General features: G+C 37.5%; 1 protein-coding gene across 11 annotated transcripts in view; it reads left to right on the top strand.

Moving 5' to 3' along the window:
• Positions 1-25121, top strand: part of Iqcm (IQ motif containing M) — a 471750-nt gene that overhangs the window by 284814 nt on the left and 161815 nt on the right. For 10 of the 11 annotated variants that reach the window (XM_042277514.2, XM_076571981.1, XM_076571978.1 and 7 more), the window contains exons 11-12: positions 4155-4299; positions 10443-10577. In XM_042277514.2, coding sequence (XP_042133448.1) covers positions 4155-4299; positions 10443-10577 — 280 coding nt within the window. The remainder of the gene's footprint in view (positions 1-4154; positions 4300-10442; positions 10578-25121) is intronic. The other variant, XM_076571986.1, reaches the window with a different exon arrangement.

The following is a 25121-nucleotide window of genomic DNA, read 5'->3' as shown; positions in this document are numbered from 1 at the left end:
AGAAATGTTTTAGATAGTTAGAAGTTCAGTGGGAATGTGGATCTAGAGCTCAGAAAAGAGATTGGGCCATTGAAGAGAAATATCCATCCTTTCATCTTAAATTCTTCTCAAAGTTCCTCCCCATAAAAGTTGCTTATTTTCTAAATTATTCTTGTCCTGTCTCTTCTCCCACTGAGTGTCGTTCCTTTGCTTCAGTCAAGTCAAGGATCCTTGCCTCCATATCAAGCAGCCAAGTCAAGGCTCCTTGCCTCCATATCAAGCAGCTGCCCTGTTGGATCCAATGAAACACTCTGGAATTGTCCCCATGCCACTTAAAGTACTTAACTGTTTCAGCCTTGAAATCATATACACATTAACAACAAAACTACCATACTTGTATTTCTCTCTCTCTCTCTCTCTCTCTCTCTCTCTCTCTCTCTCTCTCTCTCTCTCTCTCTCTCTCTCTCTCTTTGTGTGTGTGTGAAATGTAACAATAATTGTGGGGCGTTTACCCACCACCCCCACAGTTCCCCAGAGTTTTCTTGAGTGCAATCAGCAGGAAATATTAGATAGAAGGATTTATTGTGGAGAATATCGCCGAGATAAACAGATAGAAAATAAAGGATAGCCTCGAGAGGGCCTGGAACCTATTCCAACGGGCCCGGACTGTCTCTGCCCCAGGGTTTTTATAGAGATGCCAAGGGGTGGAGCAAAAGAGCTTCTACCCCAGCACAGCCAAGTGCAGACCATCTCAGACACCTGCACTCAGGCCCGTGGTCCTAATCATCCTCTATTCGGACCTGCTGGGTAAAGCCACGAGGAACCCGAGAACGGGCTCCCACAAATAATAAAGCAAAAGATACTAGCAATTTAATGGAATACTATTCAGCAGTAAAAAACAATGACATCATGAAATTTGCAGACAAATGGATAAAACTAGAAAATATACTGAGTGAGGTAACCCAGACTCAGAAGTACAAACATGGTATATACTTACTCATTAGTGAATACTAGATGAAAGGCAAAGGATAACCACACTACAACCCACAGCTCCAGAGAGGCTAGCTAGCAAGGAGAACCCCCAAGAGGGATGCATGGATCACCCTGGGAAGGGGAAATGGACGAGATCTCCATGAGTAGACATGGGGAGAGGGGGGCAATGGAGGGTAGGGCTGGCAGATAAGAACATAAGGGAAAGGGATGGTCCAGCTGGAACAAGGATGGAGTAGAAAAGTAATGAAAGAGATACCATGATAGAGGGAAACATCATGGGGATAGGGAGAAACTTGGTACTAGGGAAGTTCCCAGAAATCCACAAGGATGACTCCACCTTAGACTACTAGCTATAGTGGAGAGGGTGCCTGAACTAGCCTACCCCATAATCAGATTAGTAAATTCCCTAACTGTCATCATAGAGCCTTCACCCAATAACTGATGGAAGCAGATGTAAAGATCTACAGCCAAGCACCAGGCCGAGCTCCAGGAGTCCAGTCAAAAAGAGAGAAGTGGGATTCTATAAGCAAGGGGCATCAAGATCATGATGGGGAAACATACAGAGACAACCAAACCAAACTAGTGCGAACTCATGAACTGTGGACCAATAGCTGTGGAGCCTCTATGGGACTGGACTAGGCCCTCTGCATAGGCCAGACAGTTATATAGCTTGATCTGCTTAAGGGACTCCCTGGCAGTGGGATCATGAATTCATCCCTAGGGCATAAGTGGGCTTTTTGGAGCCCACTGCCTATGGTGGGACATCTTACACAGCCTTGGTCCAGGGGGAGGGGCTTGGTCCTGCCTAAACTGAGTCTATTTGGTTATGCTGACTTCCCATATGAGACCTTGCCTTGGCGGAGGTGGGAAGGGGATCTGTAGTTGGTATATAAAATGAATAGAAAGTTTCTTTTTTTTTTCTTTTTTCTTTTGGTTTTTCGAGACAGGGTTTCTCTGTGTAGCTTTGCGCCTTTCCTGGGACTCACTTGGTAGCCCAGGCTGGCCTCGAACTCACAGAGATCCGTCTGGCTCTGCCTCCCGAGTGCTGGGATTAAAGGTGTGTGCCACCACCGCCCGGCAGAAAATTTCTTAATAAAAAAGAAAAGAAACAATTTGAAAGGAAGTGAGGGGGTAAGGGGTGAGTTGGAGAGTAAGGACATGATAATGGGCAGAAGTGATATAGTTATATGTTAAGTAAATATATTTAAAATAAACTTTCACATTAAAAAAGAACTTGAATGTTATTTGGAATACTCCATGAATTTATCAGTACTAAACCAAAAACCTTTGCCACAGTCATTCCTAGCAACATTACAGTCTACTGACATAACCTAGCCTCTTTCTTTGAGTTTCTGTGATCAAGCATGTTCTTATTTTCTTATGTCTCTGGTTACTGCTTTAGTGTTTATGCAATAGACTTTCTATTTTCCTTTGACTGCGACCTGTCTCAATATTTCTTTTACAGGATTCTCTCCTTAGTATACATAGTTTCTGGAACAATGTCATCTATTCCCATGACTCTAGTTACCATAAAAATAATGATTCTAAAATTTATGGGAGTGAGCAGGCTATTCAGAAGGCACATTTGGCTGAGAGACTGATTCAGAATATTTAGGAAAAAGTTCACCTGACCCCAATGTGCCATTATAAATTTCTACTTATTTATTTAAAAAAATGTGCATTAGGCTCCAATAAGTTGCAGGAATGTTCTGGACCTTGCAGACAGTTTAATGGATTTCTAAGATTCCTATTATTCAGAAATTGCATTCTACTAGAAGGACAATAACCTAATAAACAGTTATGAGGTAGATACCAAATTGAGGGAAGAGTGTCTTCTTTGTCTCTGCAGGGCTAAAGTAACACTTACTGACTGGGAAAATGGATATCCAAATCACAACTGCTGTTTCTTATATTTGTTAACTTGCATATTTAAGTGTGTGCTTATATGTACGAACTTATGGCAACTATTTACAATATTCTTTCTTATTTCATTTTATTATTTTGTATTTTATTTCATGGAGTTAGTCATGTTTTCTTTCTTACTTTATGTGGCTTCCTAATAAAGACTCTTTCGATATTGCCATATGTCAGAGTTTAGTAGAATTCTTAGGGCCTATCATATCATTTTCTGAGTGTTGAATAAAACCAACACAAACGCATTTATTAAGTTAGGTACTATGGTTAAGAAACTATCCTAGCATTTAACATTCTTTTACAAAGTTCTGAGCAGCACAGAGAATAGTAAAAAAGCAAATAAGACTGTACCACAGCTGGAACAGGATAAATGGGCAGTAAACAGGGAAGGGTCTGCTCTTGCTAATAAGCAGAGGGAATACATCCCACTAAGTGTCACTGTGCTGAAAGAAGACATGACAGAATCAAACAAAAGACAGACTGAAATGCATCCTGGAAGATAGTGTGGATTTGCCTATTAAGTAAATAAGAATTGGGAAATATCAATAATTTTTGATGACTTTTGTATTACAATCTGTATTTTTTTATATATTCTGTTTTAGTTACTTTTTTCAGTATTACCAAATACTTGACAAAAAGCAAAGTAAAGCAGGAGGATTTACTTTGGCTTACAGTTCAGAGAAGTACAGTCTGTCACAGCAGGAAAGGCATCCTAGTTCACTTTCCTTTAAAATAGCTAGAACAAAAGCAACTTGTGAAGTAGGTGTTATCTTCTTTACACAGTGTGATTCCACTCTGTCACTGTAGGAAGGCAGAGAAGGAGCTCCAGGAACTGAAGCAGGAGCCCTGGAGTTATGCTTACGGGCTTGCTCACCATGTCCTGTTCAGCTTGGTTTCTAAGACCATACAGCACCACTTGCCCAGAGCTGGCACCACTTCTTGTAGGCTGGGACCTGCTGCGTAATAGTTAGTCAAGAACATGGCCCCAAGGACTTGTCTATAGGCAATGTAATGGGAGCGTTTTCTCAGTTGCGGCTTCCTGTTCCCAGGTGAATCTAGCTTGTGTCACAGTAATGGAAAAACTTACTGGCACAAAAGTATTTTGATGGGAATAGCTGTTAGTGCACAGAGGACAGTGGTGGAATGCATATTTCTATGCAGAAGACTTTCAAGAATGGCCTTTATCTAAGCATTCACTCTAGATGCACAGATAGGTATAAATAATAGAAATGCATGAACCACATTATGATATTTTTTGCTTTTCATAGGCTTTGTATCATGGACCAAATTTAAAAGCAGTTATCATGATGTATCAGTTCTTAATCTACCGTATTAGACATCGACTTGGTCTTTGGAGGACAAGACAGGTTATAAACTTTGGAGAGTTAGAGGAATGGATGGACAGGAAAAAATGTAAGTATTGCAGTCTCTTCTTGTTTGGTGCTAAGATTAGAATGAAGTTTTAGCCAATGAAAAGACCTTTTATCTACTCCTAGCAATGGAAGAAAACTATATTTAAAATTTCTATTTGCATTTTAAGGTTGTATTTTCTATGTGCTTGGATTCACTCATTAGGACTTCAGTTTCTAAACAATAGAATCCCCATTTAGCTACACAAAGTGTAAAAGGATATTTAAAGGGAAAGTGTTGGAAATACAGGAGAAGAATCAGATTCCACAGAGGATATAAATCTAGGCTGCTCCAGAGACCTAAGGGTCATAAAATAAGGAAAAAGTGTCTATTATTTCCTAAAGAAGAGAAACAGACCAGCCCCATTACACACACACACACACACACACACACACACACACACACACACACACACACACATGATGTATGTGTGTATCTATATCTATCTATCTATCTATCTATCTATCTATCTATCTATCTATCTATCTCTCTATCTTCTATCTACTTATCTGTCTGTTTATCTACCTACCTGTCTATCTATCTACCAACCTGTCTGTCTATCTATCTATCATCTATCTATCTATCTATCTATCTATCTATCTATCTATCTATCTATCTATCTATCTACCTACCTATCTACCCATCCATCCATCATCCATCCATCCATCCATCCATCTACCTACCTCTCTCTCTTTCTAATACACACACACACACACACACACACACACACACACACACACATATATATATATATATATATATATATATATATATATATATATATATATATTATTGAGACAGGGTCTCATTTGTCCACACAGACTTTGAACTCTCTATGTAGCTAAGAATGACATTGAACTCCAGCTTTTCATCCCTCTATCTTCCAAGTTCTGGGATTATAAGTGTACATCACCATATCACCATCCTGTTTTTACACAGTATTGGAGAACTTAGAGTTTTATGTATGCTAGGCAAACACTATACCAACAAAATGGCACATTCAGCCCGAGATACTTTTTTTTTAAAATTCAGATTTCCAAGAGGTTTCAAATGAATGATTTAGTCTGAGCCATAAGTCAGATAGTTTGAAGTGGCCATGGAAGGTCTTGAGAGTTATGATGTGGCTCTCTGCCCTTTGGGGGAAACATGGGTCATTCCTGAAATGAATATAAAATTGTAATACTAGATGAACATTAATGCACACTGAGCAGATTAAGTTACACATTACTTCAAGATGTTGGGAATTCTCCTCATAAAACAAAGACAAATTTTGTCATTGGCTTTCTATTTTTATTTGATCAGTTGAGTGTTGTTTAAGTAGTATGTATCACTAGACCAATTTCTTGAAGAATGAAAATGAATGACACAAGTAAATTATACTTATTTGGAGTCACTTTATGCTTTTATGGGGATCAATGTGTTACATTTTGATAGTTTCAGCCAGCTGTAAAATGTTTATTTTATAGTTGGGATTTCACATTCATAAATGCTGCATAAGGTGGGGCCTGTATTTCAATGAATGTTCACTGTTTAACATGTGCCTAGTGTATCAGAACGGCAAAAAGTATTTGTTCAAATGACAATTTTCATTAAGTTTATATACCAAGAGGTATTTTTAAATGAGTTATACTTGTTCCATTTCTGTTGCTACTGATTAAAGAAAGAAGAAACCAAATAGAGAAAAAGACACTGAGACAATTCAGAACTTGGTTGTATGTAGGTCTTGAGGATTCAGCTCAGGTGATCTAGTTTAACAGCCTGATTTTCAGAAAGTTGGATGAGGCATGTGTATAACTCTCAAGGTTTCCCCCAAACAGCCAGTACAGCAAAAGGTCCAACAGATGGAAAGCTACAAATGAGAAAGGGAGAGAAAGCATGTGGAAGACAATGGCAGGGGCAGTCAGGACCTGCTTGCAGTTAGGGAGCTCCTGGAACTTAGTTTACATGCTTGAGGGAAGAAGGGCGAAAAGGGATCCCAACTACTTGCACCCCAGTTTCACAACTGTCATGAGCACACTGCCCACTAGTAAATAATTCAATAAGATATCCTTAATAGTCTTCTGTGAATAGTTTTGCATTCCATTATGCTTTGAAGGACAGATTTTCTAATTTTTATCACATTGTATATTAGCACTTTTGGTTACTGTACCAACTAGCTTTTCTCTCACCCATTTTATTTTATTATTTTACTTACTTTATTGTATTTTTCAAGGTCTGATCATTTGCTACTCTTGTAGACTTCTTTTTGACTGGACTCAGCAGTAGAAGCTCTCAGTGAGGACAGCCTATGTCTTTTGGCAGTCTGTTCCTAGCATTTTCTTTGACTTCCTTCATTCTCTTGGCCAATAATCTAGCATATTTTACAGCCTCTTCTTTTCCTATGTGTTGCCTCTTTGGACGAGTACATCAATGTTTGGGTTGCAGGGCACATGGAGAAAGAGGACACTGAATTTTTGATGCTTTGGTCCTGGGCTTCTTACTTAACCTTTTTAAAGGGGTTTCTGACAACATCCTGGGAGACACCATCTCCTTTAGAGATATTGAAAAGCTTTTGGATTCTGCTGGCTCTTTGGGGCCCTAACAACTGAGGCACAGTAGTATCAGTTTGTCCAGAAGTATCTTTCTTTGCTTTCCCCCCCTTAATAACCAAGTTGAGGACATTCAGATTGGCATCCACAATGCATCTGCAAACAGAGTTATACTTCCTCTTTTCACTTCTCCTTGGTCTTTAACAAGAATGACCCTTATTCAACAGTGGGCCCACTCCACTGTGGGGTCAAGACACCTTACTTCATGGGAAAACCATGTTTGTTGTTCCCACCGTTGATTCAGAATACAACTCTTCTACTCTTTATCCAGACCACCAGCAGCTACTTCTGTGACCATTCCTAGGAAGCATGGGAAAGAGTCTATTTTAGCACCCAGCCACTAAATTCCTAATCACATCATTTTCAAAATGTTCCCATTGTGTTACTTAGTCTTGTCTTCGTACTCCAAATTTTGTCACTATGCTATTCTTTTTTAGTTTTATAGTAGCTTATTTATTTTAGTTTTATTCCTACTCCCATGATTTCTCCTCTTGATTTATAATTACAGATTTCAAATTATTGTACCTTAAACTTTTTTTTGTTTGTTTTTTTAGTTTGGAAAGACACAGGATAGATAGATGCATATGCACCCCCAACTCCTCAAATGTGGTATTTGTTTTTTCAGACTGGTGGTTTCTAGTTGATAAGGTTATTGAGTAAGAGTCTTTAAAGTCTCTGAATTGCATGTAATTGTTTCTTGGTTTGATTCCTGGTCAGGTTGGGAAGGCACTGGAAGCTTACACACAGAGAACCATGGTGCAGTTTATGAAGATATATCACTGTGGTTAGACTGACATGAGGCAAAGACAGAATAGAGGCATTCAGTTAGACAGATGGTGCTCTGTCCAACATAGGATCTGAGCAGTAGAATAGACTTAGCTAAGGGAATAATTTAAAGAATTATGAATAGCATTCATTTACATTATGCCTAGAGTACACATAATTTGCAAGGTATTTTTTGTCATGTTTCTTATAGAATTCTCTCCTTTTTCTGTACAATGATTGCTAATTGATATTTGGCAAATAGCTGTGTACCTTTTAAAATATGTTTCAATAATTTCAAACTGTACTAATTTTCATAATTTCCATTATATTTTCACTGAAACTGGCTAACTAGCTTAGTTCATTAATTCTGCTGGTGATCTACTGAATGCTTGTATTGTACACTAAGCATTGCATAATCACAGAGATATGATATTAATAGGAAAGACATCTAAAGATGATTGAGAGAAAAATAATGAAAGTACATGAATTTTTATAAGGAAAATACATTTATTTAAAAAACAAAGCACATTCTTTGTGTCTTAGTTTTAAGTTTCTCTAGAATCAAATCCTGAGAAAAGCATTCAAGTATAACTAACTTATTTGGAAGTAAATTCCCCAAATACTGTTAATGGCATAGAGAAATGCAGCAGGGACAGGGTGCAAGTTAAAGAAAATAAATTATCATGAGAACTCATGAGAATAATGGTACCAACTTTCTTAATAGCTAGATTTTCCAGTTGCTCCTCCCTGTCACCCCAGCCAGAGGTTGAGGGTCACTCCTCAGGGGTCTTAAGTCCATGGGACTTCTGGCTTGTTGCCCAGGTGTCAGACAGATTATAGATCTGTGCTAGAAGGAATGTTAAGGTAGTGGAATGTAGATGCTGGCACTTCTGAGTCAAAATGCCCAAGAAACAGAAGGGCTTTGAGTTCTGCTCTACAATGTGATGTGAATAGGCCCAAAATACAGCAGCTTTAGTTTGTAGATTTGAAAACAGAGAAAAACACATACCTGTATCAAATATTAATTTGTATATGTTTTTGATAGCTTTAAAGATTTGGCATAGCCATTTGTATTTAGGTAGGAATTTCTTGAGGGGCTTTTTTTTTTCTCACTGTGAAGTCAATGAGCAGAGTGTAGACATTGCTCCTAATTCTATTTCTGAATGAGAAATTCAAAGTATAATAGAAATCCAAGTGGTCAGAGTGTGTATTGAAAGCTGAAAAGAAGTGAATTTAAAGGGAGTAGTAATGATTCCTGACACATCAGGAATCAGGAACCTGGGATTCCTGTCATTGCTGCTGACAGTGTGGACAAAAAGGGAATATTGATGGACTGTTTGTGGGCATGTAAATTAGCAGACCCATTATGAGAACAGTATGAAGATTCCAAAAAAAAAAAAAGCTAGTCTGGTGTTACAAACCTATAATGGATAGAGCAAGGGGTTTGCAAGCTCAAAGCCAGCCTAGGCAGTTTAGTGACCCCTGTCTCAAAATAGAAATAAAAAGAGCTGTGGTGGTGATATGTAGTAGTGGAACCCGTGCCTTTTATGCATGATGCCCTAGGTTCAGGTATGTTAAACAATTTTTCAAAAGAAAGAAAAGAAAAACAAATATTATGTGATCCAGCTGAGCCACCCTGAGTGTGTATTCAAGGGAGTAAAAGCAACACCTCAAAGAGACATTTGCATGTATCATCACACCTGCATTCATCATCACCATAGTCATAATAGTGAAGACATAGAGCCAGCTTAAGTGCCTATCAACAGATACATGGGTAACGAGAACACTTTATATATCCACACTTGCAGTATCTGCCATAATATAATGAACGTTAACGGTGGGTAGGGTGTTATTTATTTACTGATGTCATTTACTGGGCACGAGAAATAAACTATGAGGCACAACAAAACCCATTTTGAGAGTTTATTAAGGAAGGGAGAAAGATGGGTGTGAGTAGGTCTATGGGAGAGAATTTGAGGAGAAAGCAGGAAACAGGTAGAGTCTGCTTTTAAAGGTCACCTTGAGCATTCGTACAGGGGCTTAGGTAGCTGCGACAAGCATGCAAATATATTACGTGACCAAGCTGCACACAGATTACAGATTACAGAGGACATAAGGCCCTGGCGTAGTGACTAAGCATTTTGCCTGACTGCTGCCAGGTCACGTGTGGTCATCTGACTCCAGAAGCAGCTAGGAGAGTGTTGGGAATATTAACATAGGAGATCTTATGCTAAATGAAATAAGCCACACACAGAAAGACAAATGCCACATATCGTCCCTTATATATGAATATTTTAAAAATTGACATGAACATTGAATAGCAACTATTAGTAGTTGGGAAGGGACATGGGAGGTAGGATTTGAATGGTGTATGCTGTGTGCATGCATTGGATTATCACACTGAGCCCATTAATGTATATAATGAATACATTTTAATAAAAATAAAATATCCCAAGTTATAGCTTATGATGAAGGTTGGGTGTTGATATATGTAAGGTCTGTGATCACTTGTCATGAAAGAGATAGAACACCCACTCTGCCTCTTGACCTCCATGGGGAGCCAGACTGAATGTTGACACTGTGGAAATGGGTGAGAAGGAGAAGCCCTGCCTCTTGCCCCTTGCTGAAAGGCTGCCTCCAGCCTGGCTTCTAGAGCCTGGAAGACTCATCCACAGATGTGATGATGAACCTGGAGTTACAGTTGCTTCCAGCTGGGACGGACTTTCCAGGTGACTTGTCTTTGGTAAATTATTTGTAAAAGAAACTGTGCTCTTTTACCTTTTTGGCTTTTAGTCTATGAAACCATGTTTGCCAAGAGAGAAGACTGGCAAGGGTTAGAGAGGAGTGAGCTGATGAAGTACTTCAACGACTGTGGTCACTTCCCCACACAGAGCCAGATCGACGAGTACTGGGACCTGTTCCATAGACGTGAGTACGGCCGCTCCCGTTCCTCACCCATCCTCTTTCCTTTCCTCTCTCCTCCTTCTTTCCCCTCTCACTTTATTTATCATTTAGTCGTGTATATTCACTGCACATTGCATTTTATATAAGAAGGACAGTTTCAAGCACTCATAAATTGTATGTTGAGTCTATTCCCCCTTGTCCCTTACCGTCTATTGGTACCATAAAGTCCTTTCCCTCAAATGTGTTTGTATCTGGACTTAATCCATAGGAGGAAAGGCAGGTTAAAAGAAATTAAAGTTGTTTTGTAATTGGAGAGCAGAAAGATGATTTTAACTTTTACTTTAAAATACATATTTTGGTATGCCAAAAAGTTACATCCAGCTAAGTACATTAATCACTTTTTCAGTTGATATGACAAATACTTGAGAACAATGATTTAAAAGGAATGATTTGGTTCATAGCTTCAGAAGGTTCAAACACATAATGAAAAGGAAGTGAGAGGAGGAGGAAACAGGACAGATTCTACAGCAGGGTGCTGTGCACTAGGACATGCCTCAAGCAATGTATTTCTGGAAATTTCCAGAACCTTCCAGAATAGCACTGTCTGCAAGGGCCAAAGCCTTCAACAATGAGACTATTGGGGACATTTCATTTATAATGAAACTATACAGAATATATTTAATCCACAAAATTTAAAAATTGCTACTAACATTTTTCTCTTGGATAGTCAGATTTGATACTAATGAACACAGTCAGGTTTACATTCATAAACATAGTAAGCTAAAGCATTTTACACTTGGAAAATAATTTCTTACTGGGTGTATAGATCAGTGGTTCAGAGCTTGCCTAGTATATGCAAGGTCAGGAGTATAGCCCCCAGCAATGCCAGAAATGGAAAATAATTGTGTTCCAAATAGTAAACAGATGAAAGGGTAAAATTATCTAATAGTATTTAATAATATATATGAAACAACATTTTTCTTCTCTAAAAACTAGTAAGAGGAAAAATCATCACAAGTGTGAGAAATCTTAATGAATTAAATTTTTTTCAGATTTTTTTTCTTTCCTAGGCTTATTGAAGTCTAATGAACAAAAACATTTGAGATGTATAATGTGGTGTGGTATGCCACACATTGATGGCCAAAACCATGAGCCAGTATATCTGCCATTACCCATAGCTCCCTTCTGAGTACATTTGTATGTGTGTGGGAGGGGAAGGTAAAGTATATTACTTACTTAAGAAAGTCTTAAGTAAGCCATATAATAGTACTAATTTCTTTTTGTCCTTCTTATTTTTAAATTAAATATTAATCAACAAATAAATGAGATTATGCAGTATTTTTTTTTCAGCATCTTATTTGCTGCATTTAGTGCAATGTCCTCCAGTTTCATGTATGTTTTCAAAGTGACAAAATTTCCTTTAAATGGTGAGTACTATACCCTTGTTCCTGTAGACTGCATGTCTTTATTCATGCCTCTGCTGATGGACACTCAAGATGATTCCATGGCTTGAATGTCTATTTAGGACATTTCCACAGCAAGCATATAGGTAGTTCTTTGCCGTGATGATCTAATGACCTTGCTCAGAATTACAATAGTTCTGGTTGAACTTTTTTTCTTTATAGCATTTCTGTATTGTTTTCTATAGTGGCGATAGCAACCTACATTTCTACTCACAGTGTTCAAATATTCCTCCTTCCCATATCTCTACCATTTTTCTCTTGTTTTGCTGGAAAGAGCCATCAGCCTATATAGCATGCATGTGGTAGTATCTCAGTGTGGTTTTGATTTGTATTTCTCTGTCTGGTCATTAGTAATGTTGAGAATTTTTTCTTATTTTGCTGTTGGTTATTTGGAGTTTGGAGTTGTTCTTTTTTTTTTTTTTTTTTTTTTTTGACAATGTTTTGGTCCTTGTCCATTTTTAATTGAATTTTTTTGTGGGTTTTAGTTGACTAAGTTTTAGGATTTTCCCCTGTCACAGACAGTTTATCAGTATTGACCCCCATTCTGCTGGCTGCCTTTGGTTCTATTTTTCTGTTGTTCTTGTTTTTCCCATGTGTCAGCTCTTTAATTTGTTGTAGTCTTACTACTTTGTATTTTGTTGTTTGCTTTTGTGGTAATGTTCAAAACATCCTAGCCAATCACATGCAAGAGTGCTTTGTCCCCAGGTAATCTACTAGGAATTTCATGGTTTGAGATCTTGTGTAATCCATTTCTAGTGGATGTTTTATAATTAGACAACACAGGCACAACTTGATTCCTTTATCTGCAGGTATCCAGTTTCCCCAGCACTACTTGTTGGAGATCCCACCCTTCTCTCATTGTATTCTCAGCATCGTTGTTAAAGATCAGTTGCCTACAAATGTGTAGGTTTGGTCCTGACTCTGTTCTGTCTCATGAGTTTATATATGCTTTGTGGTTGTTCCACACTCCTGTGAAAACTACAGACTTATAATAATTCAAAGTCAGGGAGCAAAATGTCTCTGGTCCTGTTTTTCTTTCTTCAAATTGGTCATTAGGCATTTTTTTTATAGTCTCATGAAAATTTAAGATATTTTTTTTCTAAAATGACATTTTAAGATTCAAAGTAACTAAGGTAATTTCATCTTGTCCTGATTCCACTTTGTGATAGTGTAGACACTTCTTAGCCCTCTGTTCCTCCCCAACAGCCACATTTGTCTTGGCAACATACTTGGCATTGTCTGTGGCCATGACCATATGCCAGATGTATTAACCAAAATAATATTTGTACAAGCTAAACATAAGTCAAAATAACTGATAAAGGTATACATAAAAATAATTGTCATGTTGTATGTGAAATAGCTACTATGTTCTGTCAAAACAGATATTTCAAAGTTACTCTGATCCTCATCAAAGATTGATATAATTGTGGTCTGTGTGGTCTTTTGGCTTTTAAAAATGCTGAGTTCATGCTGAAGAGATGGTTCAATGGGTAAGAGCATTAACGCTCTTCCAGATAACCTGGGTTCAATTTCTGGTACCCACGTGGCAGTTTATAACTGTCTGTAACTCCAGTTCCAGGGCATCTAGCAGCCTCACACAGGTATATATGCAGACAAAACTCAATACATATAAAAAAAATGAGCTTTAGCATCAAGAGTTTCCTGGGGTGCTAGCCTACTCTTGGCTACCTGCTTAAAAACATGACCCTAATTTGACCTTTTTATGTATGATGGTCTGTAACTTTGTAACCTACACTGGAACAGTTTCAAAAAGAGTTCATTAAATGTGAGGGTAATTTGGGCAGTGTGAATGTATTTATATTAATTCTTCCAATCTCTAAATGCAAAATGACTCTGCGTTTATTTGTGCTTACTATTTCTTTCATTAATATCTTTCTGTTCTCAATGTAAAGATATTTCACTTTCTTGGTTCAACTTATTGCCAAGTGTTTTACTTTTCTGACACCATTATAAATAGAATTATTTTCTTAATTTATTTTTCTGATTTTTTCTTTGTGTAAAGAATTGCAGTTTATGTTTTTTGTATGTTAGCATTTCTTTGTACATTTGAGTGCTGTGGCTTTCTGACATGTTTAATGACAATGTATCCATAATTAAATCCAGGAAAAGCAACATTTTAGGAAGTATTTTTTGATAAAGGAAAAGTAGTCACAAAAGTTGGGTGGTATCTGAATGACAATTTTGAATCATGATTGTATTTTTAAATGTCTCTTCCTTTGCTCTTCAGGAGCATTCACCAGTTTTCTTTACCTCTGCACTTTGGCCACTCCTGTCACTACACATAGAATCATTTTCTCAGCTTTATGACTATTTGCTCACCTCTTGTCAGAGGCATCTGAATCACTTTGAATTTCAGTGTCCATGATTAGGTTAGTTGTTTGAGTTTTTAAACATGACAAAACACTGAATATAGAAGATGTAGAAAATATCATAATATATAAAATTTCCAATAAATTGCAGTTGTTAACATGTAAAATCTATCTTACTATACTCCACTGTGCATGAAACATTATTTTTATGAAAATCTATATTTTCTACATGTTATATAAACATCTGGGTTTTTTTGCTTTTCAGTGCTCCTCTTTCCAAACTATACATTTAATCACATTATTTATGCATGAATAATATTTATGCATGTCATATGAGTATTCTGAAATATATTTACTGTTGTATATTTAAGTTGTTTTGATTTTGCTTTAAAGTAGTTTGATTTTAAAAATTAAATGTAGCAAGACAATTATTTCAGAAATGAACAGGTGTTAGTATTCAAAGCCTAAGATTTCCAACTTAATAGTTCCACAGGGTGGTTTTTCCCTGATTACTTAGGGGTGTACTACAGTGGGGTGAATTTAGAGCTTGTTTCTGGTATTGAACCATTGATATTTACTTTCTCGTTCTACAACTCAGTAGCTATTTGTCTTTAGGAGGCTATTTTTATACTTATTTTTTCTTCTCCTCTACAAAAGTCAGAAGTTGTATTGTTGAGAGGCTTAAATGAAATTATTCATGTGAAATATTTAATATTTGACTATAAGTGCTCAATAAGCATTTGCTGTTATTATTTGTTAATTATAGTTATTTAAGGTTTTTAATTTTCTTTTTGCCTTGAAGATGTTTAAATCTTGAACCTTATTTAATTGTATATTGACTCATTTCATTGAGATTTTAGCCAGTTGGCTTTTACACATATCACTTCTCTTGATATCAAAAGACTTTTCTGCTTATCTGGCAGATGAGGACAAGGGCTGAAAGAAACTTCTGAATTCACTGGTAGGGATGAAGGCTTAACCGGAGTTTCTTCAATCTAAGATTAAAGTTGATGTTGATTTCAGTTTGTTTTGTGAAGATACTTCAAAATTAGTGTTATGAAAACACAATTCTATGAGTAAGAGAAAGACTTCTAGGCTCCAGACCTAGCTCGGTGGTGGAGTGTTGCCTAGCATACATGAGGCCCTGGGTCCTAACTGAGAAGTGCAAAACCCAAAATAAAATGATGCCCTGCCCTCCTCAACAGCTTTCAGTAACACCAACAGCTTTGCTTTTACCTTGTACAAACCAGCTTCAGTGAGTTTTGTAATAAGGTAATTTTTTTTTTTATAAATTATGAGTCTGTTAAAATTCTTATTTTTAATAAATAAATAAAATTTAAATAAAAAGAAAACATAATTAAGGAACACGTTTTTATTTCAATCCCCGAGGTTAGGGAATTTTATGCGCATTTGAGGGTGTGTATGCATGTGTCTATGAGATGTATTCGGGGCCAGAGAAGTGTATGTCTTCTTGAGCCATCACCTCTCACTGAACTTGAAGTTCGCTGTCTTTTGGTTAGGTTGGCTGACAAGGAAGTCCTTGTGCTTCTCTTCTCCTGCCCCCTCAGAGCTGGCAGTATGGGCGCACACAGTCACATCTTGCTTTTTGTGTGATGTCAGCTCAGGTCTTCATGCTTGTCTGAAAATTATTCTTACAAGATGGGCAAACTTTCTCTTCTAGAAAACAGCGTGATGATTTTGCATCTAATTATTTTTCTCTGTCCTCTAAAAATTCTTTTGATACACACAATGCTTTTATTTAAAGTGAAGTAAGTACTGGTGGTAATGATGGAAAGAAAACAAAATCGTGGAGAGGTAATAGACTTTTTTGTCACTGACTCCACTTTCAAGAGATTCTGATTGTGTTAAGTTTAGATTGTCAGTCATCTTCATTCATACTGACTCCTTTGAGTGTGGATGAAAGCTCAATATATGAAACTACACTGCTTTTGATCCAATAGAGTATTTAATCTAATTCACAAGCAGTTAATTCAGCTGATTAACTTCTAGTGTGTAATATCAAGTAGGTCAGATTCCTGAAAGTCTTTGCATCTTTAGGTATTTTTAACTTTGTTTCATTCCTTATTCTTATTACTATGGTAACAAAGGAATTGTAACTGAGGACATGGTTTTAATCTGAGAAATTTTCTCTGGAGAATGAAATGTGCTTGGGCACAATGAAGTATTGTGCATATTGAAAGGTGTAGATCATGCAAACATGGAACCCTTAACTCACTTAAATCCCAACAAATGGAAAGAATGACATCAGACTGTGAAAGAAAAACACTGCTGCATGGTACTGTGTTCTCTGTCCTCCCAACAGCCTGGTTTCCAGGGGTTTGAACTTGGAAGGCTTTCCAGTGTCTTTCCACCAGGTGAGGAGAACTTTTAGTTCATTTGCTAGACCTAAATTTTATTCATAAAGTTGATCAGAATACTCAATAGTAACATCAAGACTATAGTCAGGGGAGAGGACTAGACAAACATTTAAATCAGAAATATGAAAGGTACTTACATATTCTTTATCCCAAAGATAAAGTGCTTGAAGAGACTGTGCCCCAAGGTAGGATGTGAGCTATTTTCATATTCCCTGGTTAGACAGAGGTGGATTGTGTCTGCCTCATGGCTTCCTGCTCTTCATCCAAAGCCACTACACCTGCATTTTCTGCTACTTTTTCAAAATAGAGTTTTATATTGTAAGAGGGAAACATGATGGTTTAATTTCTCCACTATCTACACGAACAGGTACTCTAACAAAGAAAATTTAATAATGTAGAAAGAGAATTGAGAAGATTACTAGTCTGCAGAGCCACCTCTCAGCCCCTTGACATGATTTTTAAAAGTAGATTCTGGAATATATGAAATGTGAGACTAGCAAATACTGACGGTGAAAGAATGTAGAAGAACTGAAGGCTAACTTGGGACAAAACTATTATTAAGATAACTTTAGACAGAAATACATAGTCTGTGTGGCTGGCTTCTTTACTAACAGTGAATGTGGGGGGCACTTGTGCTTTAGCACGTGTCTCCACTTTGTGCAGTTTGTCAGTATTTTACTAACAGACAGCATTCCAGTGTGTGGCTATGCCATATCTTATTTACTTAGCCCTTGGGTTAATAGCTTTCTGGGCTGCTTCCCCCTTTCTGCTATTAGGTACTGTGAACATCTTTTGGGGGGCTTTTATTTACATTTTTCTAATAATGAGTAATAGCACACATCTTTTCATATTCTCAGTAGATACTTCTATTGAAAATATTAAAATTTCATATATATTGTTTCAATGAAGAACTTTGTTTTCTTGTATTATTTGTGTTTTTCTATTCTGATAAAATATCTCCTCTGTCAGATACATCATTTTCTTATGATGTTAGCTACTTGGATCTATCTATCTGTCTGTCTGTCTATCTAGTATTGTGACTTTCAACTTCCTTTTTACATTTATTTTATTTGTTGATAATGTCATATGAGTACATCATTTACATAATTTTCATCCTTTCCTACCCCTTCCCACTCATCCCATGTCTCTCCACTTCCTCTTAGTCATAACTTCTATTTTTATTTAAAAGGTTTTTTTTTTATTTTACCAACCATAGTTCCCCCTCTCTTCCCTCTCTCCCCTCACTCCCTCCAATGTCCCCCCACCTCACCCCACCCTCTCCTCAGAGAGGATAAGGCCTCTCATCGGGAGTCAACAAAGTCTGGCATATCAAGTTGAGGCATCTTCTTTAAATATTATTACACATACTCATCTGTTCATACACACATATGTATATATAAATGTACATAATACACATGTGTGAATTCACACACATACATACACACACACACATATATATATATATATATATATATATATATACAGTCCATTTAGTGTTGCTTTGAAGAAAAAAGTCTTAAAATTTTCATTAATTTTAATCATTTCACTCCTCTATAATAGTTATTTGAATGCTTAATAAATTTTGCCCACCACAAATAACAGATATTTTCCCTAGAAGTATAGTTGTTCACACTGAGTGTTTGGTCTGCAAACCATTTTCTTTCAACCTGTCGGCATGTTTGAATATACAGAGCATAGATTTGGGTTTGGTGATTTTTACCCTTCCTTCCTCCCTGTGTTGTTCCATGCCTGCTGCCTTTTGCCCTGTGCATAAATAGTTCAGTGAATAATTACAGTTACACCATAAACTTTAAAATGTTATTTAAAAACACTTCAGTAGTTCAGTAGAGATTGCAATGTGCAGCTTAATTTATAACAACAGTTACATTTATATTAAAAGATACCTGTTAAAACATAGAGACTTTGTTCCATGTCATGTCTTTATAATACCATTATGATCACATGGACTACATGTGTGAAAATATATACCTAGCAAACTTTTACAGTTATGTTCTTTTGCAATAATGCATTTTGTAGTAGTTGAGAGAAAGAATGTGCAAACATGTTTCAAGGAGCTTATATTTATTATAACTTGCTGCTTCATTTCTCCTCCTTCCTCTGGATATGAACTACCATCTGGTGTCTTCCTTGGCAGGGCTGCTACCGCCAGGTTCTTTGAATCTTTATAAGCCTGGAGATGCCTTTGTTATTTTCATCTTCGAAGAGTAATTTTGCTGCATATAGAATTATTGGATACAAATTTTAGTTTTCAATAAGTATTCTGGGTACATCATTAGCACCTTCCAATTATCTTATTTTGTTCTCTGTATACAAGAAAATGATATGCTTTTCCTTCTGTTTTCATGACTGAGTTTCACCTCTATCCATCAGCAGTTCGGTCACTGTAAAAGTGTGGTATATGTCTTCATATACTTTGAGTTCAAATTTAAGGTTCATTTGATCTTTCTTTTTTATCTTACTATGCTTGGTAAGTTTTCCACAGAAAGGTTTTTTTTTTTTTTTTTTTGGTCCCTTCTTTCCTCTGCCCATCTGCAGCTCTTATTGACCACCTCCTGGTCCATTTAAGCATGTTACAAAGGTATAAGCTCCCTCTTTATTTTTAAAATCATTTTTTCTCTTTAAATTAGCGCATGTTTGTCTATCTTCAGACTATTTCTTTGGTCTGTCTTTAAAATTGCAGATGATGTTGTGTGATCATCACTCATGTTGTGATCTTGTCATGTGCCTATTGTGTCTTCATCTACAATGTGTCTGGATGATTTCCCTCTGTTTATTTATCTTGATAATCACTTTTTGATTGTCACCATATTTTCTATATGTTTTACATTAATAATCTGAATGTCTGTCTTAGTAGCTTCTTTCAAGTCTATACTAAACCTAATATCTAAATATAAACTGTTAACTACCAGTTAATATTACTCACAGCCTGTTTCCTAGTGAGCTATGTGTTCCTATTTCTCTGCATGTCTCAGTTTATGCTGTTGTTAATATTGAATACTTGACATTTTAGATACAGTGTTATCATGGGTATGAATTCTTGCTCATTTCTAAGGCTTTATTTGTTTAGACTTGATAGGTGGAAACGGATCCAAGGGACTCCTATGCTTACTGGTTGTTCACTCGTCTGATTATTATTTAAAGGTGTGTGTGTGTGTGTGTGTGTGTGTGTGTGTGTGTGTGTGTGTGTGTGAGAGAGAGAGAGAGAGAGAGAGAGAGAGAGAGAGAGAGAGAGAGAGAGAGAGAGAGAGAGAGAGATAGTTAGATATGGGGGGACATAAAGAGGCCAAAGAAGGATAACAGATCCCCAGCAGCTGTAGTTACAGCTAATTGTGTGCTAACTGGCATGGGTGCTGGGAACTGAACTCTGATCCTCTGAAAGAGCAGCAAGCTTTCTTAACAAAGTAACCATGTCTCCAGCCTCTGATTTTGTTATTTTAGTTCTTCTTTTTGTGGTTTGTTCCTTTATTTTGTTTTGAGTGACTTTTCAAAGAGTCACTATCACTCACAACCAATGGTTAGGCAGAATAGTCACTCAGATACTTTGCATTCACAAGGTTTCTGTGTTCTGCTTACAGACCTATGTGAGGAGTGGGGCTCAGATGCCTGTCAGCCCCGTGTTTGGCTTTTCTGGTACTCTTGAGTAGTTCTGAGTCGTTTGATTTCTCTGACAGCTTTGGATGACTTTCTATAGGTTTTTCATTTCCAGAGTTTTCCTATTCATGACAGATTTCTGGTTGATCTTAGCTCAGGCTGCTCTTCAGGATAACAGAGCTGTAACTTTTCTGTGTGTTTCTTACACTGCTTGTTATTTGTAGTATCAATGCCAATGACTGCCAGTTCTCACCTCTTCAAATCAATTTGGTTTCATATGATAGCTGGCTAGGAAAGAAAATCATTCTTGTTTTAGCACTTTAGTATCTGTCCAGGTATTTGTACATGTGTCAGAAACCAGAAATTTAGCAGATATACTTTTCTTTAAAAAGATAGAATTGGGAGAGTGGAGGTAGGCAAATGAGTAGAACACTTAGCACATAAATGAAGTAGCAAAGATGATTTAGACAGGTGGCAGCAGTTAGGAAAATCTGCCTCCTCTCCTAATAACTAAGCAGTGAGAATATTCCTTCTGCCACACTCATGTCACCAGTAAGCGGAGTTGCGTGAACTGTCTGATGTGAGATTTTGAGGGATTTGGTATATTTACAACATATAACACCGGGTCACTGGGGAAGAGTTTGATGTTACCTCATCCACTGATGGATCTAACCCAAAGTCCTGTGGGTCTTTGTGTATCAGGATGCCAATTCTCTGCTGTTAGGCACCTCTAGGGCTTTCCACCATGAGAGAACATAACAGTGAAAAGAAATGCCTGTGAATATGTTAAGTGAATGCTTCTCTTAGTTGTTTATGTACTGTGTGTTTGTGTATGTGTGCATGCATGTCTGTATGTTTATATATGTATGCATTTGCATGTAGTTTGAATGTGTTTTTGTATGTGACTGTGTTTCTGTGAGTGTACATATATAGGGGCCCAAAAGTTGAAGTTGGATGTCTTGCCCTAACACTCTGTACCTTATATGTTGAGACTGTCTTGCTGAACAGAGCTCACCATTTCAGCTAGACGAGCTGCCCCAGGTCTCCAGGATCTGCCCGTCTCCATCCTCCCCATGCTGCAGCTGCAGATGTGTGTGTGCAGTTGCATCTGGATTTATGCAGAAGCTGAGATCTGAACTTTGGTCCTCATGCTTGTGAAATAAACAGTGTACCATTTTCCAAGTACTGCAGAATTTATTTTTTGATGAAATTGTTATTTATGAATATGTTCTAGAAATTTCCTTTCAGCAATAGAGGGATAGTCACCTGTAACTGGACAAATGCCATACCCTCCCTAAGTTTTATTCATAAATGTGCTGAGTGTGAAGATGATATAGGTATTATTATGGCTTCAGTTTGGAGATTAGAGAAATTATAGAGTAGCTAGAGCTGGAGTTAATCTTTGCAAGAGAGTTACAAAGTGGAAAACAAACACAAAGGTCTGACAATAGGGAAGGACACTGCGACTTAGAATTCTCTTGGCAGCTGGTACCTTCCGAGGAGAATGTGTGTGTGTTTGCTGGGTGAGCAGGTGGAGAGGGCACAATGTTACTGAAATTTCTGGTAAAAAAAAATCCTGGTCATTTACTGGGACAAAATTGATGGTACTTGCTTTTCCCTCCAGGGAGGACGGTAGTTTGGAATTACTTATTCAACCTAATATCATCTGTCTACTGAAAAAATAAATGCTTCCAAATGTATAATCCAAATAAAATTTCAGTTATCAATCAGTCATGTTCCAGTAGGAGCTATTTAAACATTTTCCCTTAAAGCTGTGCAACCCTAGAGAAACGAGACACCAGACCCCTGGGAGTAAAGAAGAGCCCTAAATATGTCTGACATCACTTTGCTTTAGCTCTAACTATTGCAGCCATGTCTAGGAATCATCAAGGACAAGGATGATTCTACCACTTTCCTGTCCTACCTGGCAGTCATGTGAATTGCTGCTACAATTAATATGTTATCCTAATTAGCCACTCTGTATTTTGTAAAGCTTCGAGTCTTTCATTATTTGGGTTGAAATATTGGAACCATTATTACACAGCTGCACAGAGAATCTGATTAAATTTTGTTTAATCAATTGTTCTTCTTAAACTTGTCTGTTTCCTCTAAGTAGAAAGTGACCATCTGTAAGAAACAGCAGGGACACCAAGGGTAGAGAATGTTGTAATATCAATAACGATACAATCAATTCTATACAGCCAGTTCAGGGCAAGGGAATCCACTAACATGTCTCTGTTTTCGATGCTCAAGTGTCTGAAATACCCAGATCATAAACCCTCTGGTGAGAATAGCTTTGCAATACAAGGTTCTGACATAATATAAAATATTTCATCACAATCTCTTAAAATTTTTATATAGCATAATTAACTCAATATTTTACATTAAAAATCCCTTATCTTGATTAGAATCTAACAATGAAGTGAAAACTTTCAAAGTCTTTAAAACAGTGTTTAACTTTTTTTTTTTTTTTGGTTTTTATTTGTTTTACATTGCAACCACAGTTTCCCCTCTCTCCTCTTCTCCCATTCCCTCCCACCACATCCCCTCTGCCACTACCCACAGAATCCACTCCTCCTCTGTTTCTGTTCAGAAAGGGACAGGCTTCCCATGGGTGTCAACAAAGCATGGCATATCAAGTTGAGGTAAGACTAAGTAAGCATCTCCCCTTGAATTAAGGCTTGGTAAGGTGATCCAGTGTGAGGAATCGGTTCCCAAAAGCCCTGCCAAAGCATCAGGGACAGGCCCCATTTCCACTGCTAGGAGTCCTACAAGTAGATCAAACTATACAACTGTCACACATAGGTAGAGTGTCTGGGACGGTCCCAATGTGGGCTCCTTAGCTGTTGGTCCAGTGTTTGTGAGCTCCTATGGGCCCAGGTCAGTTGTCTCTGTGGGTTGCCTTGTAATGACATTGACCTCCCCCCCTGACTCACAGAATCCTATTTCCTTCTCTTTAACAGGATTCCTGAAGCTTGGCCCAGTGCTTGGCTGTGGATCCCTGCATCTGCTTGCATCATTTACTGGATGAAGGCTCTCTGATGACAGTTAGGGTATTCACTAACCTGATTACTGGAGATGGCCAGTTCAGACTATCTATCCCCTATTGCTTGGAGTCTTAGCTGGGGTCATCCTTATAGATTCCTGGGAGTTTACCTTGAACCAGGATTCTGCTTGACCCCAAAATGCCACCCCTAATCAAGGCAACTCTTTCATTACTCTCTCCCTCTTTCTAACCCCCCAAACCAATCCCTCATGTTCCCATCCCTTCCAGCCCCAAGTCTACCCAGGAGATCTCTTTTATTTCAACTTCCCAGAGTAATCCATACTTCCCTCTTTGGGTCTTCCTTGTAACCTAACCTCGCTAGGGCTGTGGATTGTAGCATGGTTATCCTTTACTTTATAGCTAATATTCATGTATGAGTGAGTATAGAGCATGTTTGTCTCTTTGAGTCTGGATTACCTACTCAGAATTATTTTTTTCTAGTTTCATTAATTTGCCTTCAAATTTCCTGGTATCCTTGTTTTTAACATTGCATAAATGTACCACATTTTCTTTATCCATTCCTCAGTTGACAGACATCTAGGTTGTTTCCAGGTTCTGGCTACTATGAATAAAGCTGCTATGAGCATAGTTGAGCAAGTGGCCTTGTGGTAGGATTGAGAATCCTTTGGATATATGCTCAAGAGTGGTATAGCTGGATCTTGAGATTCATTGATTCCCAATTTTCTGAGAAACCACCATATTGATTCCCAAAGTAACTGTACAAGTTTGCACTCCTGCTATCAATGGAGGAGAGTTCCCTTTTGTTCCACATCCTCTCCAGCATAGGCTGTCATTAGTGTTCATGATCTTAGCCATTCTGACAGGTGCAAGATGGAATCTCAGAGTTGTTTTGATTTGCATTTCCCTGATGGCTAAGGATATTGAACAATTCTTTAAGTGTATTCCAGCCATTTGAGATTCTTCTGTTGAGAATTGTCTGTTTAGATCTGTATGCCATTTTTTACTTGGATCATTTGGGTTTTTGATGTCTAGTTTCTTGAATTCCTTATATATTTTGGAGATCAGCCCTTTGTCAGATGTGGGGTTGGTAAAAATCTCTCATTCTGTAGGCTGCCATTTTGTCTTATTGACAGTATTCTTTGCCTCACAAAAGCTTCTCAATTTTAAGAGGTCCCATTTATTAATTGTTTATCTCAGTATCTGTGCTCCTGGTGTTATATTGAGGAAGTGGTCTCCTGTGCCAATAAATTTAAGGCTACACTCCACTTTCTCTTCTATCAGGTTCAGTGTATGTTGATATTTGTTGAGGTCTTTGATCCACTTGGACTTGAATTTTGTGCATGGTGATAGATCCATTTGGATTCTTCTACATACTGACATCCAGTTATGCCAGCACCATTTGTTGAAGATGCTTTCTTTTTTCCATTGTATAATTTTGGCTTCTTTATCAAATATCAGGTGTTCATAGATGTATGGATTTATGTCTGGGCCTTTGATTCAATTACATTGATCCACCTGTCTGTTTTTATGCCAATACCATGAGGTTTTTATTACTATAGCTCTGTAGTAGAGCTTGAAATCAAGGATGGTGACACCTCTGAAAGTTCCTTTAATGTATAGGATTGTTTTAGCTATCCTGGGATTTTTGTTTTTTCATTTGAAGTTGAGTATTGTTCTTTACTCCTCAAATTGTTCCACACAATAGAAAGAGAAGGAACATTGCCAAATTCTTTTTAAGAGGCTATAGTCAACCTGATACCCAAACCAAAGACTCAGCA

This window comes from Peromyscus maniculatus, chromosome 5, assembly GCF_049852395.1.
Source record: "Peromyscus maniculatus bairdii isolate BWxNUB_F1_BW_parent chromosome 5, HU_Pman_BW_mat_3.1, whole genome shotgun sequence".
Classification (NCBI taxonomy): Eukaryota; Metazoa; Chordata; class Mammalia; order Rodentia; family Cricetidae; genus Peromyscus; species Peromyscus maniculatus.
The sequence above is the reverse complement of the archived record's forward strand: the minus strand, read 5'-3'. Positions and strand labels throughout refer to the sequence as shown.